This window comes from Daphnia magna, linkage group LG2, assembly GCF_020631705.1.
Source record: "Daphnia magna isolate NIES linkage group LG2, ASM2063170v1.1, whole genome shotgun sequence".
Lineage (NCBI taxonomy): Eukaryota > Metazoa > Arthropoda > Branchiopoda > Diplostraca > Daphniidae > Daphnia > Daphnia magna.
This window is the reverse complement of record NC_059183.1, coordinates 18,254,894-18,278,804: the sequence shown is the minus strand read 5'-3', so window position 1 is coordinate 18,278,804 and position 23,911 is coordinate 18,254,894. Positions and strand designations below refer to the sequence as shown.

The 23,911-nt window shown below is 43.1% G+C and overlaps 3 protein-coding genes and 1 long non-coding RNA gene across 4 annotated transcripts; 2 read left to right on the top strand and 2 right to left on the bottom strand.

The window, feature by feature from the left end:
* The first annotated feature begins 992 nt into the window (after window positions 1-992).
* LOC116916276 (secretion-regulating guanine nucleotide exchange factor) lies at window positions 993-2,750 on the top strand. The gene is made up of 6 exons (XM_032921498.2): window positions 993-1,318; window positions 1,380-1,745; window positions 1,814-1,958; window positions 2,022-2,237; window positions 2,299-2,421; window positions 2,525-2,750. The coding sequence occupies exons 1-6, from the start codon at window positions 1,301-1,303 to the stop codon at window positions 2,710-2,712; spliced, it is 1,056 nt and encodes a 351-aa protein (XP_032777389.2). The 5' UTR covers window positions 993-1,300; the 3' UTR covers window positions 2,713-2,750.
* On the bottom strand, window positions 2,737-16,438 carry LOC116916271 (apolipophorins). Its single transcript, XM_032921491.2, has 32 exons — window positions 16,322-16,438; window positions 16,112-16,153; window positions 14,590-14,789; window positions 13,765-13,944; window positions 13,544-13,693; window positions 13,276-13,477; window positions 12,956-13,205; window positions 12,806-12,878; window positions 12,649-12,741; window positions 12,247-12,582; window positions 12,036-12,183; window positions 11,679-11,962; window positions 11,409-11,618; window positions 10,690-11,330; window positions 9,681-10,620; window positions 9,479-9,611; window positions 9,236-9,411; window positions 8,936-9,141; window positions 8,462-8,854; window positions 8,014-8,395; window positions 7,688-7,951; window positions 7,062-7,617; window positions 6,382-6,998; window positions 4,834-6,313; window positions 4,613-4,764; window positions 4,380-4,532; window positions 4,169-4,318; window positions 3,938-4,100; window positions 3,396-3,856; window positions 3,158-3,330; window positions 2,940-3,091; window positions 2,737-2,868 (listed from the first exon to the last, which is right to left on the bottom strand). Exons 1-32 carry the CDS (start codon window positions 16,377-16,379, stop codon window positions 2,864-2,866), a joined length of 9,423 nt encoding a protein of 3,140 aa, XP_032777382.2. The 5' UTR covers window positions 16,380-16,438; the 3' UTR covers window positions 2,737-2,863.
* A 1,970-nt stretch (window positions 16,439-18,408) lies between these two features.
* LOC116916285 lies at window positions 18,409-19,588 on the bottom strand. Its single transcript, XR_004390576.2, has 4 exons — window positions 19,407-19,588; window positions 19,050-19,232; window positions 18,622-18,988; window positions 18,409-18,545 (listed from the first exon to the last, which is right to left on the bottom strand). It is a non-coding gene; the product is annotated as an uncharacterized LOC116916285 (long non-coding RNA).
* LOC116916273 (outer dynein arm-docking complex subunit 2) lies at window positions 18,761-21,779 on the top strand. The gene is made up of 10 exons (XM_032921493.2): window positions 18,761-19,015; window positions 19,078-19,434; window positions 19,497-19,813; window positions 19,895-20,000; window positions 20,067-20,177; window positions 20,249-20,599; window positions 20,673-20,969; window positions 21,046-21,234; window positions 21,298-21,519; window positions 21,600-21,779. Exons 1-10 carry the CDS (start codon window positions 18,761-18,763, stop codon window positions 21,693-21,695), a joined length of 2,301 nt encoding a protein of 766 aa, XP_032777384.2. The 3' UTR covers window positions 21,696-21,779.
* The last annotated feature ends 2,132 nt before the right edge of the window (window positions 21,780-23,911 follow it).

Here is a 23,911-nt window from a genome sequence, read left to right as displayed (position 1 = left end):
TGTAGTCTTCGACAATGCAAATCTGAAAAAAATTGTGAATAACTGAATTCAGAATTTTTCTCAAGAGATATAGAGCAAATGAAATGAAGGCATTCATAAATGTCGTCTGTACTTCATTAAGCCTGCAAATTCTTGTTTTTCGCACCTACCAAAATAGAAAAAAACGTACGATGTTGCTGTAGTTCTTAATTGCTCATTTTCTTTTTGAAAACGTAACAGCAAACGTTCACAAATATTTCCCCATACTAAAAAGTGGGTCTTGCGTATTTATGTTACGAAAGGGATAGAGAGACCAACCAACCAGGCTTCTCCTAATTTGCTACAAGACGGCGGCTTCAAACTATCACGAGGTTACATCGCACTGTTTGAAAAGCGTGAGCCCGTTTGGGTTACTTGTATAGTGACCTCGACGAAAAGCCAATTTTACACTAGAACTGCCAAGCTCGTTTCATTAAGAGGACAACGGTGAACTGTTTCACAACGTACCATCGGTTACTGCATTTCGCCTCTAGAGATTAACAATTTTTGCAGGAGAGATTCTTAAAAGGCTTCCGGAATTCAAGCAACGACGTAACGATGCGACAATAATGCGATGCGATCTACGAATTATATGAAATTTGAATATTTGCAAAGCAAGTGTGTTCTTTTTGGTGCTTTAAAAAAATTGGCCAACACTATTCATTGTTTTGTTATTTTATGTTTTGATGGTTGGATGTTCAAATGTCGGATGTAGCGGATAATTGCGACATCTCACTGACACTCTTCACAGATAAACACCGTGTGTCTTAAAAATAAGTTGAATGTTTGCTAACTTGGCATTCTGAGTTACAGATTTGGCCGTTTTTTTTTTTTTTTTTCATAAACGTCGATTCCCGAATTGTTCGCGAACATTGCAGTCGTTTAGGACAAGACTACAAGCTGGTACACAAGCCATTTTTGGATCCGCTTCAGGTTGCAACCATCTAGTGACCATTTGACAAAGCTGTTTTTTTTTTCGTCTGTTATTTTGACATTCATCACAATATTGGCGCAAAAGCCAAAATTAGTCTAAAGAGACCTCAAAACTGGCTGCAGACGCAACCGGGTGCCAAAAACGTGAAGTTGAAGTTGAATCACAATATCAAATTGTAATGACATTTGATTCAAAAACCGAAACGCCTACTTAGCGAACAGATTTACTTAGAATTGAATTTCATTAGTTTGTACTTTTTTCTTAACTACCATTCATTCCTGTTGAGATTGAATCACTACAATCGAGGGACCAGTTGCTGGTTTACTCCTCAAGCACAAGCAAATTGAGATGCAACTCTTTGCCTGGGTATGGCAGTTAATAATTCTTAAAATTGCTCATGTCTTATGAAGTTTAGAAATATTTTTAGGGCACTAATAGTCATGGGCAACTAGGACAAGGATATGAATCAGAACTTGTATCTGTTCCAATGCTAACTGCCCTTCCAGAAGAACTAGAGAATGCCATTGCTCACAATTGCCAAATAACTGGAGGAGGAAACCATTCTATTATCTCTAGCAACGGAAGAATTTGGGGTACAGGCTTCAATAATGTAGGACAGTTATGTTCTATAGAGAAAAAATCCATCAGCTTTTTTTCTGAAATTCATACCTTGACTAGCCGTAACATTACAAGTGTTGCATGTGGATGGGATTTTTCCTTATTCCTTGCAGCTGATGGAACACTCTATGGATGTGGATCAAGTTCTTTTGGCCAATTGGGCATTTTAAGTAATGTATGAATTATACTACAGTGTGAGCCAGAGCTCCATCTGGCAGGCTTAAACAAAAAGATTTTCCATAGGAAACTGTGAATTTGACAGAACTGCAGAACACAGGAACGCACCCATTTTCCAAAGTATCAGCTGGCCTGAGAAATTCAGTCGCTGTAACAAGCAATGGCTATCTGCAAGTGTGGGGGTCGGAGAAGTATGTGAAACAGGTTTCAGGTCTATAGCAATACTTACAGCATCATATAGATGTTTGGCTTACAAATTTTTTTGCTACAATAGGATTGTCTGCAGTTGTTAAGGTTTCTTGCGGACAGCAACACATTGTGGCGTTGAACACCCTTAATCAACTAATAGCCTGGGGGACCAATAATCATGGGCAGTGCGGCCAAGAGAGGTTAAAACATATTCAGTATCCATCTGCTATTGAGTGGGACGAAGCAAACGGAAAAATATTGGACGTTGTTTCCGGTTGGACCCACTGCATGGTACTTACAGGTATTTTGATTGAGCTTTTTGTTACCCTTTCACCATAATGGTTAATATTCCTTTTAAACAGACCGCCAACAAGTTTATACATGGGGCAGAAATACCTATGGTCAATTAGGCAGGGCGTCTTTGACAAATACTTTTCGCCCAGAAAAAATTCCTGAATTAGAAGGAATCACGTCGATCGCAGCCGGTAGAGTTGTATTTTATTTATTTAGATAAAGTTTACTAGCCCCAATCTGTTTTTGGGACCATGTAGGGTTTACAGCATTTAATGATATTTGGCATCAAAATAGGTTCTGAACACTCGATGGCCCTTGATAAACTAGGGCAAGTATGGGCTTGGGGTTGGAACGAACACGGAAGTATTGGAAACGGAAGTGTAGAAAACCAATTCCGCCCCGTAAATATTAGCCATTATTTCTCCGGTCAGGTAAGATCGATTGGCGCTGGCGCTGGACATTCTTTTGCAATTGTAGAATAAGAAGAATGGCAAAAGTCAATACAATGACCATCTTTAAATGGTGTATTCCAATTAATCGAAATATAGGTGTTACATTTAGGGTATTATAATAATAAGGGAAGTGTATCTTGTATTCATTTTTTCTCTATTGTGCCTGTATCCAGTTAGATGTTTAAACTGCAAGGAACCCAAACAAAATAATATTTTATGTGAAGACTCGTTGCGGTTTTTTAATTATGTAAACTTACGAGAGACATCCCATCGTTGGCAGGTAGCGCGGTAGCCGGCGATCAAGCTTTCCAAATGTCTCTGGAAGGCTGGTTCAGATTTTTTAGCTTTCAAGGCAGACATGAGGCACAGATCGTGATAGGGAACAGGAGAAACGATTTTGAAGCAGGAACTAATTTAATAAATAATATTTTATACTCAAAGCCTGATTTAATGTTCCCTAAAATAATGCTTTTACCTTAAATCGGAATCCTTATCTTCAAAAAGGTTGTCACAGACATTAGAATCGACTCCGGATGAAGCAATCGACTGTAAAATCACGTGACGAGAATCAGTGACAGTTTGAACATTGTCTTTGCAGCTCTTATTGATTTTCCAGCTATTGACGAAGCTAATCATATCTTTGCTGATCTGTTAGAAGTTACAGAACAATTATCTATTGGCCGATAAAAGTCAAGATTTAAAGTGATTGGTACCTTTCCGTTGGGCTCGCTCATGTCGTCAGCATGCTCATTGCTGAAAGTACCCCACAGACCCATAGTACGTCCGGCATAGAAGGGGCTCAGCTCGAAAGTGCAAGCGTCTTTAACGACGTCACAGCGAAGAATGGCACCGGAATGGCGTCTGACGGTAACGATGTTTTCTTCGCGTTGGACGGTGATAGTCTTAAGTTTAAGCTTGGCGGGCAGAGCAACAGCCAGAAGCTTGTTGTTGATAAAGACTTGCTCATCCTTGATTTCAACTTGATCGGCTCCGTCAGTGAAAATAACTGATTTCCTAATGCGATCGCCAGAAGGTTGCTCGAAGTTGAGGGCCACAGCAAAGTCCATATTAAGGAAGTCGCGTGCAAGCAGATATTGGCAACTACCACCACTCAAATCGAATGATTTCTTGTCGAAGGTAATGATTCCCTTGGAACCAATCAACGAAGCATATCCTAAAGGAGGAATTAAACGTTTATTAAATGAATGAAAGAAAAGGAAAACATAGTAAAGAAGAGGTAATTAGGAATGCATACCGTTGAGGCGAGTGGAAGCCAAGGCCGGGTGGTATTTAGCACGCATTTCGCGGTACATGGACCTCAACGAAGAAGTGATAGCTAATCCTCTCAATGGGGAAGATTCGGCATCGAATACATTCAACAGGTCGCGCAAGCTATGAACCTTGCGGCTCAAGGGTAGCTGGTAACCAAGTCAAGAGATGAATTGTAATTTAAATGTTAATAGATTTCGATTAAGCAAGCATTTACCTGATAGCTGATTTCTCCGTTCTCAACATCGTAAACGACCACTTCTCCGACGAAAGATTTCCAGAAACTTCCCTTGTCAACAACGGATGATTCGGCAACTTGGCTCATATTTCTGGTGACTTGACTGGTCCTTCTAAGGTAGAAGCGAATCTGGGAATCAAAAAGCTAATTAGATTTGTCCTTAAAATTGATACAACTTGAATTATACTACCTTGCTGATGGGAACTTTAACATATCGGTAGGCTGTGCGGGTGGTTTCGGGGTAAGCCTTAACTATTTCAGTCACAAACTCTTCGGTGGGTAACAGAATGGTTTCATCCAAGAAACTAGAAATTCTTTCGCGGAGAATATCCATGTTTGCGTTCTACACATTGAAAAACATTCTTTAGAATTCAGCTGAAATTCAATCGACTAATTGATAAGTTAAGTCTGGTTTGTTCTTACGGAAATTGCTTGTTTCATGATGGCGAGAATGTTACGATCACCGATCCTTAGTGACTCAACCCAAGAAATCAGTTTGCGGAAGCGATCGTCAAAAACCTGCTTGAACTTGGCAACATATTCGCGGATTTTCTCGGATTTTACCTGGTAGAAATCTGCAATGCAAAAAAATCGTTTGATTGTTTGGACTCAAATTCTGTTTGAAGAATAAATTGCAAAACTACTTTTGATGGCAGTGAAAATTCCTTGGTCCTGGCCATATTGGATCTTCCATTGCTCAAAATAGCGGGAGAGTTCTTCCAGCAGTTGAGCCACAGTCTTTCTGGCAGTCTTCATAGACTCGGTGATACGTTCGGTAAGGGTTTCAATTACGTTCTCAATGGCTTTTTCAATAGCTTCGACTATATCACTCTTTTCTCCCATTTGCTCAGTGATTTCTTCGATACGCTCTCCAAGTTTCTTAACAACCACGGTAATCTTCTCCATCATTTCAACGACGGCCTTCATGCTTTCATCTTCTTCCACCTCGGTTTTGAGTTGATTCAACTGCTTGGCATAATCAGTGGCCATCTTGTCGTAGATGTTTTTGAAGTTGCCGAAAGAACGCCACTTGAGCATGTAGGTTTTCAATTCAGGGGTCAACGAGCGGCGAACGCTGCTGACTTCGCTGGCGATAGCTTCGGAACGAGTTCGAATGGCGGTGCGGAGTGTACGAAGATCGTCCAATTTCCAGGTCAAACGTTCAGTCAGTAGACTGGAGCTGTTCAAGGTGACGTAGACGGCGGCAAGTTCTTTCCTCTGGACGTTCAACTGGTGGATCAAGGCAAGTTCAAAACGGGTGTCATCCAAAAGACCTCCAACAACCTGGTGGTAGTTTTCAGGGGATCCCTTGCTGAAGACACGGATATCGACATGAGGAGAAGTGTTCATGTCCAGCATGTAGACGGTGGGCGAAAGTCCGAAGACGCGGGTAGAGGCGGACAGCTGCAAACGCTTGTAACTGACAATGTCTTCAGTATTCATACGGGCTTCCAAAGTCATCTGCTTGGCCGGGCTGCCTAGAGTCAAATAGGCCAAACGGGGAGAAGCATCCAGACGGAGAAACAATTCCTTTTCGATACGTTCTTTTTCCTTCAGTTTCAAATTGGCTCCAGCCAAAAGAACATTTTCAGCGGTTCTTCCTCCGAAGATTGTCAGTAAAGCAGCCAAATCGGTTCCTTTGCTTCGCAGTTCCATATCGACGGTCATGTTGCGACCGTTCCTGTCGGCCAACGTGTTCTTGACGTAAGTTTCAAAAGTCCAGCGTTGGTGTTTAGGATCCATGACGTCGGCATCAAGCTTGAAGTGGAAGAGGTCACGACCGCTTTTCACTGATGGGAGTTTATGGAATTCGACTTTGTATTCGAGCTCTCGGGACAACATGGGGTGCTTGATGATGGTCGAAGTGGAATATCCTTCCATATCACCCATCTTGTTGGACTCGGCAGTGGTAGAGATAACTAGTTTACGCTCAGGGGCCTTGGTCTTGTCCAACCAAACGGTAAGGATGAATTGGCTTTTGACAGCCTGGCGACCGCTACCTCTGACAATTTCCAGGGCGGCTCCAGTAATGCGCTTAGGAGTGTAGATTTCCAAACCAAATTCACTGTCCTTTTTGTACACCTTGTAGCCAACAAGACGCTTTTTGGCTTCATCGAACAAAATCTGACATCACGGAAATAAAAATCGATTAAAGAGAATCACAAATTAAACGAAAAGGATAGACTAGTTACCTCGGCAGTGTGTTCGAATTTGTTAGCGCTGGCCGAAAGCTTTACGCGCAAACCACGGATTTCTTCAACATTGTTTTTCTTTGTCTTCACCAAAGCGTGGAGTTCCTTAGCAACGATAGCCTTGGATCCGGTATCCTTGAAGGAGAAAGATCCTTCGTTGCACTGGTTGCTTGAAGTGCAGAGGACAAGCGAACCACTCTTTTCTTTGTTGGTTAGTTTGAGGTGGCTGTTTACTTTGTTCAAGACGAATTCATCGGCAGTCACGTCGACTTCCAATTTGTACAGGATACCTTTCTCGTCACCACTTTCGATTTTCCTGTTTTCGATCGAGTACTTGAGAGATCCTGAAAATGGAGATTCGGGGGTAGAAACCTGAGCGGTTCCACTAATCTGCACACCAGTGCTATCCTGCTTGTAAGCATAAACGGACTTCAGGCTAGCGATGGTGGATGATTTCCTCATAACGGTGAATTCCATGACGCGTTGATTGTTTTGCATCTTGTTGGTTCCCTTCAATTCGAAATTGTTAATTCCAAGTTCGGGACTATGGATCTGCATCTCCACTTCGAAGTTGTCACTGCTGACGTACTTGGTGGTGCCTGACACGGTGAAAGTGCCTTAAAATACAAAACAAGCAGATGAGAAAACTGTTGCACAAAGATCAATGTTTTAAAACTAACCAGTTCCCCAATCAACGCGGTTTTCCACGGTGTAAGTAGAAGCTTGGGAACCAATACGGACGAGGATACGCAGAGGATTGTAGTTGGGCAGGGTAACCGTAAGATCGACTTCACGTTGAGCCGGGTTCAGATTGATACGGCCGTTCAACTTGGCCTTATCCTCCGACAATCCAGCGACGACATCGACTTCATAGATTTTGCTATCTTCGAGCGAGCGGATATCGAAAGACAATTCGCTGCTTTCCAGGGCCTTGATGGGGGTGGCAGTGGTCAACTTGAAACGGGTCTGGCCGGGACGACGCTCCATGTCGAATTCGACACGGGCTTCCTGAGCCTGACGCTGGCTGGGGGAGCTCCACATAACAACCAAAGAACCTTCGCTACGAGGACTGGTGGGCTCAAAACGGCCGCTTACGATCATGCCCTGACGACGAGCAACTTCAAATGGAGTCTCAAGCATCATGCTAAAATCAGCTGCCGATGGGGACAATTTCATCTTGGTGTCGAGGGTGATCGACTTGGATGATTTGTACTCGATCGAAATTTTCTCGGAGATCTGTATGTGCCCAAAAATACGGTTTCGTTAACATGAGTCATCTGTTTCGATATAGGATGGTTTATCTTACGTCAAAATTCGAGATGGAAGTGATGTCGTAAGAGGAAACCATGGCGATCTTTGTCTGTTGCCATGATGTTTTAGGGGCTTTAACTTCAACAAAGCCATCAACGTTCCGTTTACCATTCTGAGTGGTAGTCTTTCCAGCAGAATCAACAGTGACGAGCATGGGACCGCGCTGGTACTTGCTACCGACACGGAATGAATCCTTGGTCACTTCCACGCTAATGGAGCTGTCGATGTTCTGACCCCATTTGGGTGCAATCACCAAACCCTGTTCCAAAATAATACAAATATTCCTACATACTAATTTGCAAGCATTAAAATCGTTCTTACCTTGAGTTCGACATTGCGTTTGTCAGCTCTGACAGTGCGCTTGCTGTCAATCCTCATTTTGACATCCTCAATGCCAGTGCCCTTGATGGTGACATCAGTGTTAGCGTTGTAAGTATACATGTTACGGTCCAAATCGTTGACACCGTTGCTCATGCTAATCTGGTAGGTGTTACCAGTTGGAGTTTGGGTTTCAACCTCCAAACGGTTGCTGATTGTTCTGGCTTGGTTAACGTTGAACAGACTCATGACCAAAGCCATTTTCTTGGTGGTCGGTAGCTGGAGTTCCATGCGAACAGTGTGATCACCGTTAGTGAAATCAGCGCTTCCTAATTTACCGTTGAAAGCCACGGAGAAGACGCGATTTTCAACGCTCACAGTCGATCTGAATTTAAATGGCAAACAATAAATTCAACTGATTAAAAATAAGAGAAATTGCAAACTGACGTACTTGAGATCGATCAAGCGCTGAGACGGTGAAACGGTAAAGGTTCCATCGAGTACGAGTTGTTTGCTGGCATCCCTGTCGGCATCCCAGGCAACGTTGAGAGAACCAGAGGTAGTATCTCCCAAGAACTTATGCTGACTGTTGATTTTGACACGTCTCCCCAGGCGGATCAAGTTGATATCCATATCCAATTTGGATTCGGCTCTGGATAGGCGGGTTTCCAATTTGGCATCCAGACGGTTGTTCCACAAGAAGGCAAGCTCCATGGCGGGCATCTTGCGGGTGCGGAAGAATAGTTTACCATCAAGAACGATTTGGGGTTGACCGTCCCATTCGATTTTGTTGCTGGTGGTCATGGAAGACATATCGCCGGTGTACTGGAAGCTGTGGCTCACCCTGTTCAAGTAAGTATTAAACAAATTTAGCTATTTTATTTTACCAATAAACTTTGAATTTTAAAGGGAGGGAGAAACGTACTTGACGGGGCTGTTGTATCCACGGATGCGCACTTCTGAGTCCATGTTTATCGACATACCATTCTGATCCTTGATCAGTGAAGCTTTGCCGTTAAGTTCGATCTTAGTACCAGGCTGGATTTCAAGCACGGGGGATACGGAGAAGCTGTTGCTGTCGATCTTCCTACCAGTGTCAACCAAGCTGAAGGTACGACCAGGATAGGCCAACTGAACATGGAATACAGAGGAATAAAAATTAAGCATTAATCTTTAAAGCTACAAACAAATCTTACTACCAACGTAAACTAAATAAGAAATTTACCTTAGCGGTGAGCTCGTAAAGATTCTTGGGATCTTTTGGGGCAATGACCAAAGCCAATTCACCGTCGACAAATTTAACGTTGTCCATTTGAATAATCATAACTCCCTTGGCGAGACGCTGGTCGATCTTGAGAGCCTGGTCCACTTTAAGGTTCAAGGCGTAACGAGGATAGGTAACTGCCCGTAAAAATGTAAGTTAATACTACAGATCGCCTCAAATTGTTCGGTTGCGTGTGATGCCTACCTTCAAGTTTGTTTTCGAAAACAAAGTCTCTGGTGCCGAATCCCTTCAGCTGGATTTGTTTGTTGAGGTAAAGCCTGTTGGTTGAATGATCGACTTCGGGACCATGCACCAATACCAATACGTTGCTCAGCATCTAATTCAAATATGGAAGACAAATTTCAATTACTGAAACTGTAACTGACTAACATAAACTTGATTTTACCGTAGGTGAGGTTAGAATATCCCATTTAAGGTCGATGTTCATAGCAGGGAAGCGGCTTGACTTGTACAGAACGTTGGTCTTGTACGAGAGAGATTTGTCTGGCTGGGTAGCAGCCTGGATGTGTCCATTGAAATTGACAGCGTTCATCTTCTGTTCAGTTCCGTACTTCATGTTGAAGGCAGCAATGTAGTTCTTATCTTGGCGGCTGAATTCAGTAGACAAAAGAGCTTTGCCAAATGGAGTAGTCATCTCCAAGTTGTTCAACCAGACCTTCTGGGTGGTACCAGAGAATTCACGGCCAACAGTCACCTGGAAAGCGTAAGGCAATTTGGCGTAGGGGCCGCTAGGCTTCAAACTCAGCTCGACGGAGCGTCCAATTTCGTGACCGAAACCTCCTTCGAGGATGATGGCACGAGGCTGTTGGGGCCAGCCGGCTTCGACGGTAGTGGCCAAGGAGTACTTGCGGTCCTCCCGAGTCACAGCAACCTGGACTTTACCGTAATATTCACGTTTCTCTTGAGTGAGAACCTTCACGAGCACCGACTTGATATCAGCTTGGTTGACCATCTCAGCCTCAACGGCCAAATTGCCCCACGGAGCTTTACTGTCAACCTTAACGGTAACAGTAGGTGCGGAAGTCAGCAATCCCTTGATGGAAACCTTGCGGTTAGTCTTAGAGCCGGGAGTGTCGAATGTCATTAGGAAGGAAGTGACTTTAGGTCCCTCCTGAGTGGTGGTGGCCGAAAGCAGGTAACCCTTCATGGTGGGTTCAGTCTTCTCCAGGACGATGGCAAAAGAGGTAGAGCCGCTCAGAGGGAAAGCCGGTGCGGTATCCTTAGAAGAATCAGATAGTGGGCGAGGGATGGAGACTGAAGAAGAGGCGCACAAACGCATGCCAGTGACTGAACTCAAACGATCAGAACATCCACCACGAGCGTACCTGGAATGATTCAATTATCCATCTAATCAGAAGTGGTGTAAGAGAAAATGAAATTTTAAATAAACTCACGTAGCCTCGTTAACAATCTTAACAGGTTTGTTGCGTTCAGCTTTGTCAGCGGTCTGCTGGACTAGCAAAACGGCAGACTTGAAGTCGATTAGAGTAATCTTGGACTTGGGGAGGTCCAGTTTGACTTCAACGGTGCTGCCCTGTTGCAGACGGGCGGAGAAGTCGGCAGCCATCGATGAGTGGATGGTAGCAGCCATCTTGATACCAGTCTTGGCAACAGCGATGTCGATCGTCATGGAAGCGGACAATTCAGTCACGGCCAAGGGGTTCAACTTCAGCTTGATGTTGGAGTTGAGAGGATCCTTGAAGAGGGCGGGCAAGTCCATCTGACTTTCTAGGCCGAGTCCTATGGTGCTTGTTCCGTTGACGGCCAGGCGAAGAGGGAAACCGGCAACAGTGGGGAAAGTAGCAGCGGTGTCGAGGAACATAACTGAGCGAGCAACGTCGATTTCAACACGCTTAGCTCCTTCAATCAGGTCACGGAAAGCCTGAGCGATGCGAGACTGGACATTTTCGACCAAGTCGAGCCTAGACTGGCTGTTGGCAGTTCCACGGTATGCGTACATGCCAATCTCTGAGCCAAAGACGCGAAGGAAAGCATCTAGCTTGATACCGGAAGGTTTATCCTTCAAGTTAACAATCTATTCTCAGCAAAAACAAAAAACAATGTCGATGAGTTAATGTCGATTGAACTTGAACAAATGGGCTGGCTTTCGTACCTTGTCTAGATTACTGAGCTCATTGGTTTTGATGTTGGCCCGTTTGGAACGGGTGGAGGAAGCCACACGGTTCCAGATGTTTTCGCTGAACTGGCTAACAGAGTCTGTGGTCTTCTCCAAGAGTCCAGCAACGCCCTCCTTATCGAAGACTCCATCAGGACCTAAATAGGCTTCCAAAAGGCGTTCCAGGTTTTCAGCACGCATACCAATCTACCATGTAGAAATTTAATAATCATTCTTGCGTCAGGAAATTAAGTCTGTTGTAGTTACTTCGAAAACATTGACGGATTGGCCGAAGAGGTCAAGCGTCAGGTTCATGGAAGCTGAACGGGGGATGAACGATTTAGGAGCATAGACGATGTTGGTATCGATATCCCAACCGGCATTGTTGATATTGCAGAAATGGGAGACGGCGATGTTGCGAGAGTATTTGCGCAAATCAGCGGGGAAAGATTTGTCCAGGCTCAATTTCTTGACCAAACGACGAGCGTTCTCCTTGCCTGGGGTTGGGTTCAACCTGATGTTTTGCAAGTGGCTGCTGATGTAGCTACCAACTATGAATCAAAATTAATCGACTAGAATTTTATAACCTCCTTTAATAGCCTCCGACAAACAAATTACGCTTACCTTGGTTGACTTCTTCGGTGTTCAAGAGAGTTTGAATGCGAAGGAGAGAATGCGAGCAAGGACAGCGCATAACACCCTGGTAGGCGGCAATGCGGACTTCAGAGTCTTCATTCTTGCCTTCGAGGATGTTCAACAAGTTGTCCTTCACCTATCAGAATAATTTGCAATTAGCGTAATGGCGGTATTTGCTTCTGTGTAAATTATCGGTTACCTGGTTCTCACAGGGATTGTTTCGGGTAGCCTGGATGGCGGCCAGACGGACGGTGATGGGAAGTTTGATGTCCTTAGCGCAATCAGCAACTTTGGTGCGAGCTTCAGCAGTCATGACGCCCAAGTTACCAAGAGCCTTAAGAACGGAGATGATTTTCACTTCGTCTTTTGCGTCAGCGCTGCATCTGTTGCCCAGCATTTTGCTCAGCTTAGTTGAGAACTGAAGAACTTCGGTGCTGGTCTGACATTGCTCGACATTTTCGCTACAATAGCGACGAGCAAGGCCAGTCAAACCAAGAAGGGCAACGGGTGAGGTTGAAGCAGCTTCAATCAAAGGCTGTAAAATAGTTCGAATTTAAGTACTGAAGTCCAAACGTCTAGTAAAATTTGCTGTATAATTTACCAGAACAGCTTTAACGGAGTCGATATCGGCAAACTTGGCGAGGGGCAGCGACAGATACCAACCAAGAGCTTGGCGGCTGCTGAGCTTGTTCTCCTATTCAGGAAGAATGGAATTTGAATAGCAACACTTCCTTTGATTGATTTTTAAATAATACTACCTTAAGGATATCGACCATCAACGAGATGGCAGCAGTATTTCCAGCTTGGGGAAGAGCATCCAAGAAAAGTTTCCTTTATTTTTCAAAAAGAAATTAGATATTTTTCAGTGAATTCAGAAACTGTAGGAAGAAAACAGAATTATATCATACTCGGTCTTAGTCGATTCAGGGCAGATCTTCTTGCCACGCAAGTTGTTGTAGGCAACCTTAACATCTCTGACGGAGGCCTTACGCAAAGAGTGAACCAACTCGGTGAAGAGCTGGGAAATGAATCTTGGTGGGCTATCAGCGGCAAGTTGCTGGCAGATGCTACGGATGACTACGCTGACATCCTTAGCATCCTGGAATTCCACTTGAACACCGACAGGATCCAAAATCAAGGTACGGGACACGCGGTTGCCTGTTGTAGAAAAAATATTTAAAAGAAGTAAAATGTTGAATGTTCAAAATCATTTTTATCGGCGACTTACTGGATAGCTTGGCAGCGACACCAGCGTTGGTAGTCGAGATCAAAGAGACGGAGGAAGTGACTTCGGTACGGGCACCTCCCTCTTCGGACGAAAGCGGGCGGAACAGATGAGACTCACGGCACTCAGTAGTTTGAACGAGGTTATCCTTGATTTGCATCACGCAAACCGTGGTCGAGTTCATTAGCGGGATGGTTTGAATTTCCTGCGCAGTACGGGAATAGGTTTTGTTAAACGTTAACGGTAATCAGACTAATGTTTTTGCGCTTACGGCCGCAACATTGTAGGAAACGGTCGGAATAGATGATTGACGGTCGATACGAGAGCTGCACTGGTTGGGGATCTTGGTCTTGGTCACCTTGATCGAACTACCAGTACCTTCTACGGTGTACTCGGTAGGGCAACGACCAATCACGTCACTCTATAATTTTTCAGGAATAAATTAGAATGATAAATCCATCTTTTTTTAGGAAATGAAAAGATATTCGTTACCTCAATGACATGGGTTTCAGGGACTTCGAGGAATTGGGCGGTGTGTTGCAACATAGAGAGGACGGACCTCTTAATATTGACCACCCAAACGGGATCCTCTTGTTCGGGACACAGCGAGTCAACGGTACCATCTTGCCAAGAGAAGGACAATGGCCTCTTCTCGAGTTCGATGGCCTCTACCTGATTATGGAAAAGAAATGCACATTTTATTACAACTACAAGTTTTGCATGATCTATACGTGGCGACAACTAAAGCGTTAGCAACATGTGCAGCAGTCTCCTTAAGGGTCGCGAACCTTTAAAACTAAGTTGAAGCAACTAAATTATCTATAAAAATAAAAACTAGATCAGCAAGAAAAAAAAATTGGGAATTGAATGGTGGTTTGAATAAGATGTCAATCAACCCTTTCCTTTTTGTTTATTCATGATTGTGGAATAAGCTCCAGAACAAGTAACTAGATGCCAGGAGATAGCATGCTGCTGACTTGAATTGCTTTTGTAACCTGATCTCGCTGAGCTAAATAATTTGCTGTACTGATTTTTAAATTAACAAGCGAGTCCCGGGAATGACCTGCTTAAACTGCGATTCTGCAAAGGAGATGCTGAGCAATCGCTCATCCGGTGCTACAAAATCACTAACCCCCTTGCCAAATGAAAAAAACCGGACATTGAGACTGTTGATCTCAGATAATTACTTTTGATTGCATTATGTATGAAGAAATGAAATTCGATTGCATACATTCGCTGGTTACGCAAAAGGCTTTTACTGTTTTAATTTTCCAGTTTTGTGGATACCTATCATATTGAAAACTTCGATACACGTACCTTTTCGTCCAAGCCGCTAATTGCGGCCTGTCGAATTTGAAGAACAGCGTCGCATGAGTCGCGGAAAGTCACAAGAGCCTGGCCTTTGACTTCGAGGACAGCTTGATCATCAGAAGTGCCCATCATCCAGGTCTTGCTTTTTGCTTGGAAATTGTAAGTGTAGGTCTGGCCAGCCGCATATCGGAATTTGGGGTTCAACGCTGTTACATCGAAAACAACAAAATAAATCTAGTTACGTAACATTTTGACATCAATTTTACAGATAGGCCTCTCTTTCATGCATCATAAATGGGAAGTGATTTGTTAATGAACGCAGTCGGTATCTGATAACAAAAATTCGTAACTTTCCGTCAAATGAAAACAAATCTTGACGTCACACAGACCTAATTCAAAAGGCAGACAAATCTAAACAAACTACCGCTATTCAGATCTACTTGGTGCCATCTTGCGATTTTTGCCCTGAAATAGTTTGAAATTCTATATCTTTTCCAATTGAACGTTATTTCTCAAGGCCTATCCATCGCATCACTGGGTGTGTTTGCTTACTATTTCATCATCTTCTTTTTTAACTTGCTGATTGTAACTAGACACTACTGGTATTGCCAAATAAGCGGGAGAAGCGCTCACGAACTCCTGTCGCTGTCTCCAAGCCAAATCAACCTTGGCCTTATGCTGGCTTGTGGCTTATTTGACCCCACGGTTTGTGTTATGCAAAAGCATATTCGTCTGACAGAAATTTGGCCTGCACGTCTGCAGGATCTGACGTCGTATCGCTAGATTCAAACCAATTAAAACATTCAGCCGTCGCGTCGTCGAAAATTATCAATATCTCATCAACCTTGAAGCTCGTATCGTTATTTGGCTTATGAAATGTCGTTTTAAAAAAATTCAGATTTCGAAACCTTCAATAACTGTCTGCTCGTGCAACGGAAGTCTGGGACGATAAATTTTATTTTTCCTTTTTAAAGGAATCGAAGAGGCAGACAGGAAGGAGTCACAAAGCGTTCACATTAAACAGTCCCCGTACTAATCAAAACTCAAATTTGGGCAGATTCTACATTTCACGCAAAGTCCCCCGCTAAATTACGACAGTAAAAACGAATTGGCATGTTCAGCTCCAGAAAATAGGGCAACAATTCAATGAATTCTAGTTGTGCACGCTTGACTCGAAAAAAAGCTATTTGGAGAATTTTAACTAAGAATGTCTACAACATTTTCCCGTTAGTTTGAAAGAAACTAAATGATTGAGAATAGGTGTTATTAAATGAAATTATACTAGATGTTGAATTACTAAAGCACTGGTAGGTTGCAAACCATCTGATACTGTACGACTATCTTTGAAACAAACCCCCCAAAACTCAACTTCACTCAACACTAGGAAACTTTGCCTACACTTCGTTTACTCTGAGAGTTCACTAATATTTTCCTGTGCCTAGATGTTCACTAGTATTCAAAATGACTGTTTTCTGGCTTGCAAATTAAATTCGATTGAAGAACGTAAGAATAATGAGCGGGTACTTACGTGATCGGCATTCCGAAGCACAAGAGTTTTGTAGGATGGGTCCTTCACGTTCGAAATCGCCAGAAACATAAGGAGGAAAAAAAAATGAACAAAAATAAAAATAAATAATGTTGTCAGTCAAAAGAATGAGATGAATGGATTTTTTTGTTTTAGATTTCTAGTCGGGTAATAGCTAAACGATGGATTTCGTGTCTGGGTAAAAGCACAAACCTGCAAGAACGCAGGGGACAAGAAGGAGCAAAGCCCACATTGAGCTCGTCTTTCCCATGTTGGTTTCGTACGAGAGACGCACCAACGATAGACAAGGAGCCACTGGAACTTGCCTCCTTTTTATAGAGACAGCGCTCAGCTTCTCGTTTGTTGATACACCTTCAGGCCTTTACCAATGTACTTGACTTATGCAGTACACTGTTTTTTTTTCAAAATTCGTGGGTCGGAGGGAGGATCGGCGAAAAGGGGTCGACGGGCGATCAAAAACTTGCTGGACAGCAGTTAGTCCAGGGTCCGAGAGAGTAGGCGGTAAAACAGCAGACACAACACCCTCTTTTCTTTTCGATTCGCCAAAGCGTGGCTGTTTCAACAAGATAAACAAAAATGGGCCCTGTCCTCGGACATAGAAACAGAATGAGATGTGTACCACCCAGAAAAATAATAACCTTGAATTTTGATAAAAATCTATACGCATCCAAAAATACTACGTATATGGTTCAATGGGATTCTCCATAGTCTGCACATTTTTCTTAAGAAAAGCTGGTGGCTATTTATCCTAAAACAGACTAGATTCAATAAGTTGAGAACAAACATAGAAACGGAGACACAAGGTCGGAAACGTTTTTGTGCTAATTAGCTAATAGTGTTCATAAACCAGAGTTCTCGGTACAGTGGTACGTGTACGTTAAAGACGATTCTCATTGCATGTCGCGAATATTCGAAAAATAATTTTAAAAAAGCAAAACAAAAAACAAGGTAATTGATTTCATTGTTAGATGTTGCTTTGTCAGCAACAAAAGTGCGTCTACTTCAACTGAAGGAACTTTTGCGTTTGTTTTTATCACGATGACTGAAAGGAGGCCAACAACATTGGTTTTGTTTGCTACTTTGTCGAAGGCTAGTTCAACTATGCAAAAGTGCGCTTGCTTATCTTCTTTTTGTGTGTAGCGAATCGAGAGAAGGGGGAGGTGGGAGAATACAGTCGAGTCAGGCAATTTTTTTTTTTTTTTTTTTGTATTTACTCCGGAGACTCGGTAATCTAGCAGAGCTCTGTCAATAGTGGTGTATGCAGACCATCACTATCGAACAGCAGTCTCCAACGGCTGGAAATGAAATGACGATCGTATTTTTTATTTTAAAGAGAAAAAAAAAAAGAATTGCTTGATTTTATTTGCCAAGGAGTGTTTCTGCATCCAACGATAATAGCTAAGCGCACCCACCGAATGGGAGTAAACTTTGACTGGGTTGCTCAAATCTTCCGCTGATAGCGAATCCTCCTTTCAGAGATCGCCTTTTCTCGCATCGCCATCAAGGCCATACTGCATTGGTAAACACTTACTTTGTAGGCTACTTTTTTCACGAAATTTTAAAGGAATAAGGACTTGAGCTATTAGCGTTCAAACATAAATGTTCATTGGATTAGTTTGATTGATTGTTTTTTTTTCCAGAAGCGCTAAAGGAAAACAAGTTTGGCCAACACGTTAACGATAGCGGATGTATAAGATCATCGCAGTTTTCGTCTGTTGTGCTTTTAAAGAAAGTAAACAGTAAATAATAAAGAACTGTCGATTGTGAGATATCCCTAGACATTTCAATCAGTTGGTATTGACGATGGCCTATATGCTCCTTCTCATCAGCAAAACGTAGCGTCCGGTGACGCCGATGAAACGATTGAGACAGTAGAACTTTGCCCTTCGACGGATGTGCTCTATACAAACTGGATATTATACGAAAAGAAAAAGGAAAATTTGCGAAATTCAGCGGAATTCTTCTGGTTAAAAGTCCCTTCTTTCGTAATATTTTGCCCATCGAATAACAAGAACAAACAAGTCGGTCGTCGGTAATGTTTGTCTGAATACAAAAAGTTCTTGGCTAGGGATCGACGCAAAAATCGCACGCAATTCGAAAATTAAAAGGTCGCCTCAACAACTTCGACGAGCGAATTGTGGTCATTAAATGGGGCTTACCGTGACACCCTAACCTGATTTCTTTTCAGACGTTACAGAGAATCCATCGCCAATTTGCTTGGCGACTAAATAATATTAAAAGCATGTCAATAATTGCGTCGAATGCCGCATTAAACATTACTTGGTTTTAGATGGTGTCAGCATTTCAAGATGTTGTTGTGTCCGACTTATCCTTTTTCATTTTGCTGGCAAGATGTCAAACAACGATCGTAGTGGCTTGACGTGAACGATGGCGAAAGTGGAGCGGATCCATCTGTCTGTAATTGAGTAGAATAAAATTCATAAAAAATCGATTATCAAATTTTAACGTCAATGCGGTTACTGCATAATCACCTGTCGGACTACGAGTTAGTTAGTTACCATACCAACAGTTGAGGTGTTAACAGCCATTACGTTTGATCAATACTCGGATACCGATACAAATGCAGGCGACCCAGCTGGCAATGGTGTTTGTTTCTTTGTGGAAAGCAACATGGCTAGATCGAGAAGGCGAAGAGTTAGCTGCCATGGAAGAAGAATTTCGCAGCAATCCACAAGATCTATTTCAATCACAATGTCCCAAACTGATTACGTCAACGGCCAAATAACGAACAACGAAAATCCAAAGGCTGAAGAATCGGAAGAGTCTGAAGACGATGAACTACCCATTTTGCCCAGACAATTCATTCCCGATTCAGAACTTTCTCCACAATATTGGTTCCTGCTCAAAGTCGTCAAATACATCAAGGTAAATCTCTAAGTGTAATTTATTTCTAACATACTTTTAAGACGAATGTGGCAACGGAATAGTTTGGAAGTCCTACAGCAACGTTACTAGCGCTTTGCGGCCTGAACCGCTACGATCTCACCCTTCCTATGTGCCAGCAAGCTTTGGAGAATTCGGAGGCAGTTGATGTCCTCATCAACGTTTTGGAAGCTGATGACCACAAGTGTAAAGTGGCTGCCTTAAGAGTATTACAAAATATGGTTAAGATTCAGCATTTCCAGCGATTGTTAGTCATGAAATCCGGTATCGCCACGGTCGTAAAGCTCCTGTCAGAAGCAGAACCAGACGTCCGGTGTCTGGCCGCTGGTACATTAGCGCACGCTGTTAACAATCATCGTTCCAGAATGCTTACCCGTAAAGCTGGTGCTGTTCCTCTGTTGGTACGTTCGATTATTACGTATTATGATTAACACTCTTTTACTGGATCACACGGTCATCTCAGGTAGATTTGCTAGATATTCAAAATGCGCCGGTGGTCGTGACAACGGACGAGTTCAATTTGAAAGCTGCAACCAAACAGAAAATTCAAGCGGCTACTGCGGCTGCCAAAGCATTACGATCGTTAAGTTACAGCTCGTCGGCACGTCGTGATATGTACCTTGCAGGAGGAATTCCGCTTTTGACGAGGCTGACTCTTTCCGTTGGAGGTGTGCATCGAGAGTACCCACAAGCAACTTCTTCGTCTCTGACACACCATCGAGCTCCTTCGGTAGCGAGTACTACCACTGGTCAGCGGCCTTCTGTTAATGTGAAATCAAGGTATTTATTACTTCCACAATTCTGCTTCTCAATTATCTTAAAAAGATATTACAACATCAATAACAAATTTTCTCACCACAGGTTAACTAGTAGAAGAGCCATGGCGGCTTCTGTGTATTCGGATTCCGAGTTGGATTTTGAGCTCCTAACGGCAGTTAATGGAGTCATCCACCAGTGTGCGGCTGACGTACGTAATTTTCCCTTGCACTTTTTACTACTACAGTTTTTGTTGAAAGAAATTGACTTCAAATAGGATATCTTCCGGGCGTCAGTTAGGGCTGACATGTTACTCGGCCAACTGTTACGTCACATGCGTTACGACTGCGAAACACTGCAAACACTTTGCGCATCCACCATTGCTCACGTATGATCTGATCTTCTTTTTACAGCACAAACACTAACAGCCGTTTCTTCTTTTAACACGATCCATCTCAGTTTGCCGAAGATGAAACAAATCGCCGGGTTTTGACGCAACTGAAAGCAACAGAAACGATCGTTTGGGTTCTTAAACAAGGAGAATACCAACTGCAGATGGCTTCCAATTACACCATACCACGTAGCAGGCCAGAAGACGAGCAGCCATTAGAACTGCAAGTTCAAATCGATCGGCCAACATCTCACGTTGAGGAAAAACAAGTGGAAAAACCGCAAGTTAACATATCGCTACTAAAGGCTGTTTCAACTGCTGTATGGAAATTATCTCTCTCACCTGAAGCTCGTGATCGATTCAGACAGCTGGGCATAGTTCGCATCTTCATTCGTCATTTGAATCAATCTACAGAAGAGGTAAGTACGATAGAATAACGTATAATTAAGAGGCAACAGGATCACCACTAAAGAGAGTAGTTACCTTTCACAGGTCCTTTTGCCAATCGTTAGCAGCATTTCAGTGATTGGAACAGATCCAGAGAGTCTAGCCTTACTCCGTACAGAGCGTGCAGTGCCACGTTTCGTATGGTTACTTTCGGGAAATCACCCGGGATTGTTGTCAGCTGCAGCACTGACTATGGCAAACTTGACGGCTGATTTAGACGCTCTAGAACTTTTGGAAACCATTGATGCAGCCAGACTTTTGTGGTCACTTTTAAAGCATCCATCCCCAGTAGTCCAGGCTGGTGCTGCTTCAGCCATTGCTGCGTTCTCCGAACGCTCAAAAGTAAAAACCTTAATCCTAGAAACAATTAAGTTTTACCATTTAAACAACCATTTTTTCTCATTTTACTTAATGAAAGAGAGCGGGGGAAGTCGCTCGTAGTTTGGTTGGAGGATTGGAACTTTTAGTAAGTCTCCTTCGAGCCCCGGAACTGGAAGTGGTGACAGCGGCTGCTGCAGCTGTGGCTCGAATGGCAACGGAAGATGAGACGCTGGCCGTCCTTTCTGACCACCATGTTGTCACCCTTCTAGCATCGCTAGTTAGACATGTAGTATTTGATTTCTTCCTATGCAATAGAACATTTAAGTTATCGAAGACCTTTTTCGGACAGAAAAATCGAGATTTAAAGTTACGCGTGGCCGAAGCGATTGCAGAGTGTTGTCGATGGCCAGGTAATCCAGCTCAACTTGGTCAAGGTGGTGGAGTTAAGCCACTTATTGGCTATTTACGATCGAGCCATCTAGATTTAAGAAGGGCGGCAGCTAAAGCTCTTCATCAGGTCTCGTCTGATCGCGAAAATTGTTTCATTCTTCATCATCATGGAGCTGTCATGGTAACTGTAACAGGCATATTAAATTTATATCAAATAATGTAGTTTAATGTTTGTTTCTCTTACCTTAATGGATATTGCAGCTATTGCTGAAGTTGGTTGGATGTGGCGACGTTGAAATTCAATCGGCTGCAGCAGGATGTTTGAGCAACATTCGAAATTTCATACACAACGCCTGAAACGTTTGCAACCATTCACATTAGTCTTAAGACAAAATATTATACTGCTAAAGTAGAAAACGAATTACACACGTGCGAACGTCAGTATCGAATTTCTCTAGTTGAACATAGTCGATGTTTAAGATGGATCACTCACAGTTTTTTGTGAGTGTATCAATTTAATATCAAATGAAAATTAAATCTACAATTCCTTACAGCGTATTAGAACGTGTAATAACGATGCGTCTTACGTCGATTACGTCCAAGGTCAGCCTAGTCAAACACAAAATGGCTGCCAGTCTAAATTATATTTTCTGCCCAAGTCTTTTCCAATGTACTGTACCTAAACTTTAGTTCTACTTCTTAGAAAAACACTTGAAATCAGGAATACGCATCTGATTGCGGGAAAAACCCATGTTGTTATTAAGCTTCTCTTTTTAAACAAGTAAATCATATTTCAACACAGTGGTAGAGCTAGAGTTTGGCTACAGGCCTACAGCAAAGAAACTCCAAAGCCAAGTTTTCAAAAACGTTTCCTGATTGGTGCATTCATCACACACCCGCTGGAGGCTCTGACTGCTATTTCCGATATTAGACACAACGACAGACGATTTTCCACATGTCGTGAACCAACCAGGTTTCCATGACTCTGGCAAAATCATTTTGCCAGATCGTTGTTTACCACCCAGATGTATAAGGCTTCTGCTGATTACCTAATTTTTTTTCCCATTAGCAATCAAAGTTTAACAAGCTTTTTGAAAATGTCTTCATTCGTCAAGTTTTCAGCGAAAGTGGATGGCTAATATGGAAAGGAGGAAAGCCTACCTTTCCATCCACAGTGCGCCCATTGTGCAAGTTATCGCATGTGAAGAACCGGAGGCCAAATCGTTTCGATCGACGCCGAATCTCCGGAAGATTGTGCCGCTGGTGATGAGATTAAGACCGTTGTTCCCGAAGACGACGAGGAAGTGGCAGCAATCGTGGAAGAAGTATCTGACGACGTGGATGTGATTAAGGTGTGCGAAACAGCAGATGGCTCTTTGGATTACGAGTCGGTCTGCGCACCACCGTTGATGGCTGTGCAAGAATCTTGCACAGTGGATTCAATTTTCTATCCCGTCGAACCCGTCCATGACGAAGACGCTACGATCCAATCGGACGTAGTGTGTGTTCCCATTGAAGAGGGCGAATTACCTTCTCCAGCTGATGTTCCTGCCTGCGAGAAGCATACTCCAATTGCCATCCAGCACGAGTGTGCAGTAGATGATTCTCCTATCTCTGCTGGAAAAGCCGTCAATCTAGTAGTTCTAATAGTGCCTGTTATTAGGGTTGTTTTGAAGTCTGTAAAGCTACTGACTGACTATCAAGGCGAGGAGTCGGTTGATGGAGTTTTTGGCTTGGTTTCTGCTCCCGTCGAGGATGTCATGGCCCCTTCGGAAACAGAGTCTGTTCCCGTCGAATCGGCTGATGTTCCTGCCTGTGAGGAGCCTACCTTTGTTCCCAGCCGGAAGGAGCTTCCTATTGCTCCGATTCCAGATCGATCGGGTGATTTAGCAGCTATGTCCCTCGAAGAACTTTCTGCTGTTGCCGCCGAGGATGTTTCCTACTGGCCGAACAAGACACGCTGGAATCTCAGCTTCCAAGGACGACATCTAAGACGACTGAAATTGAGCCTAAAACAACAGGCTGTGTAGAAAAATCGGCTCGTAGAGCCTTTTTTGTTTTCTTTTCTTTTGTTTGTCTGCCCAATATCAGAGCAGAAAGAGTAAATCAAAATTTTCTTGGACATTGTATTCCCTTTCGGTTTTGTAAAGTCATTTTTTTTTCTCTCCTACAATCATAGCAAAAACTGTAAATCAAAATTTTTTTGAACATATTCCATTCCGGCTTTGTAAAATACTTGTGATGACGCTTCTTGTGTGTTACTTGTGATGACGCTCTCTCCCAGTTGCAATCCGAAGGGAACTGGCCGACGAACCCGTAATGGAGTTGTTGATTGTAGCGCGTGGGGACTACCAACAATGTACATGGTGTTTCAATTGTCTTTTTCACGGTACAAGTTTGCATGCATGTGACAGGATGTTGAGCAATATTACCATCTCCCACATGCATGCACTCGCCGGAAAGAGAACACTACGAGAGTTGATTGTCTCGTAGTGACGGCAGATTGTGCAGGTAGTCTTCACCTCCGCTACTTTTTTTTCCCAATAAAATTCACTTAAAACTACCCACAATTT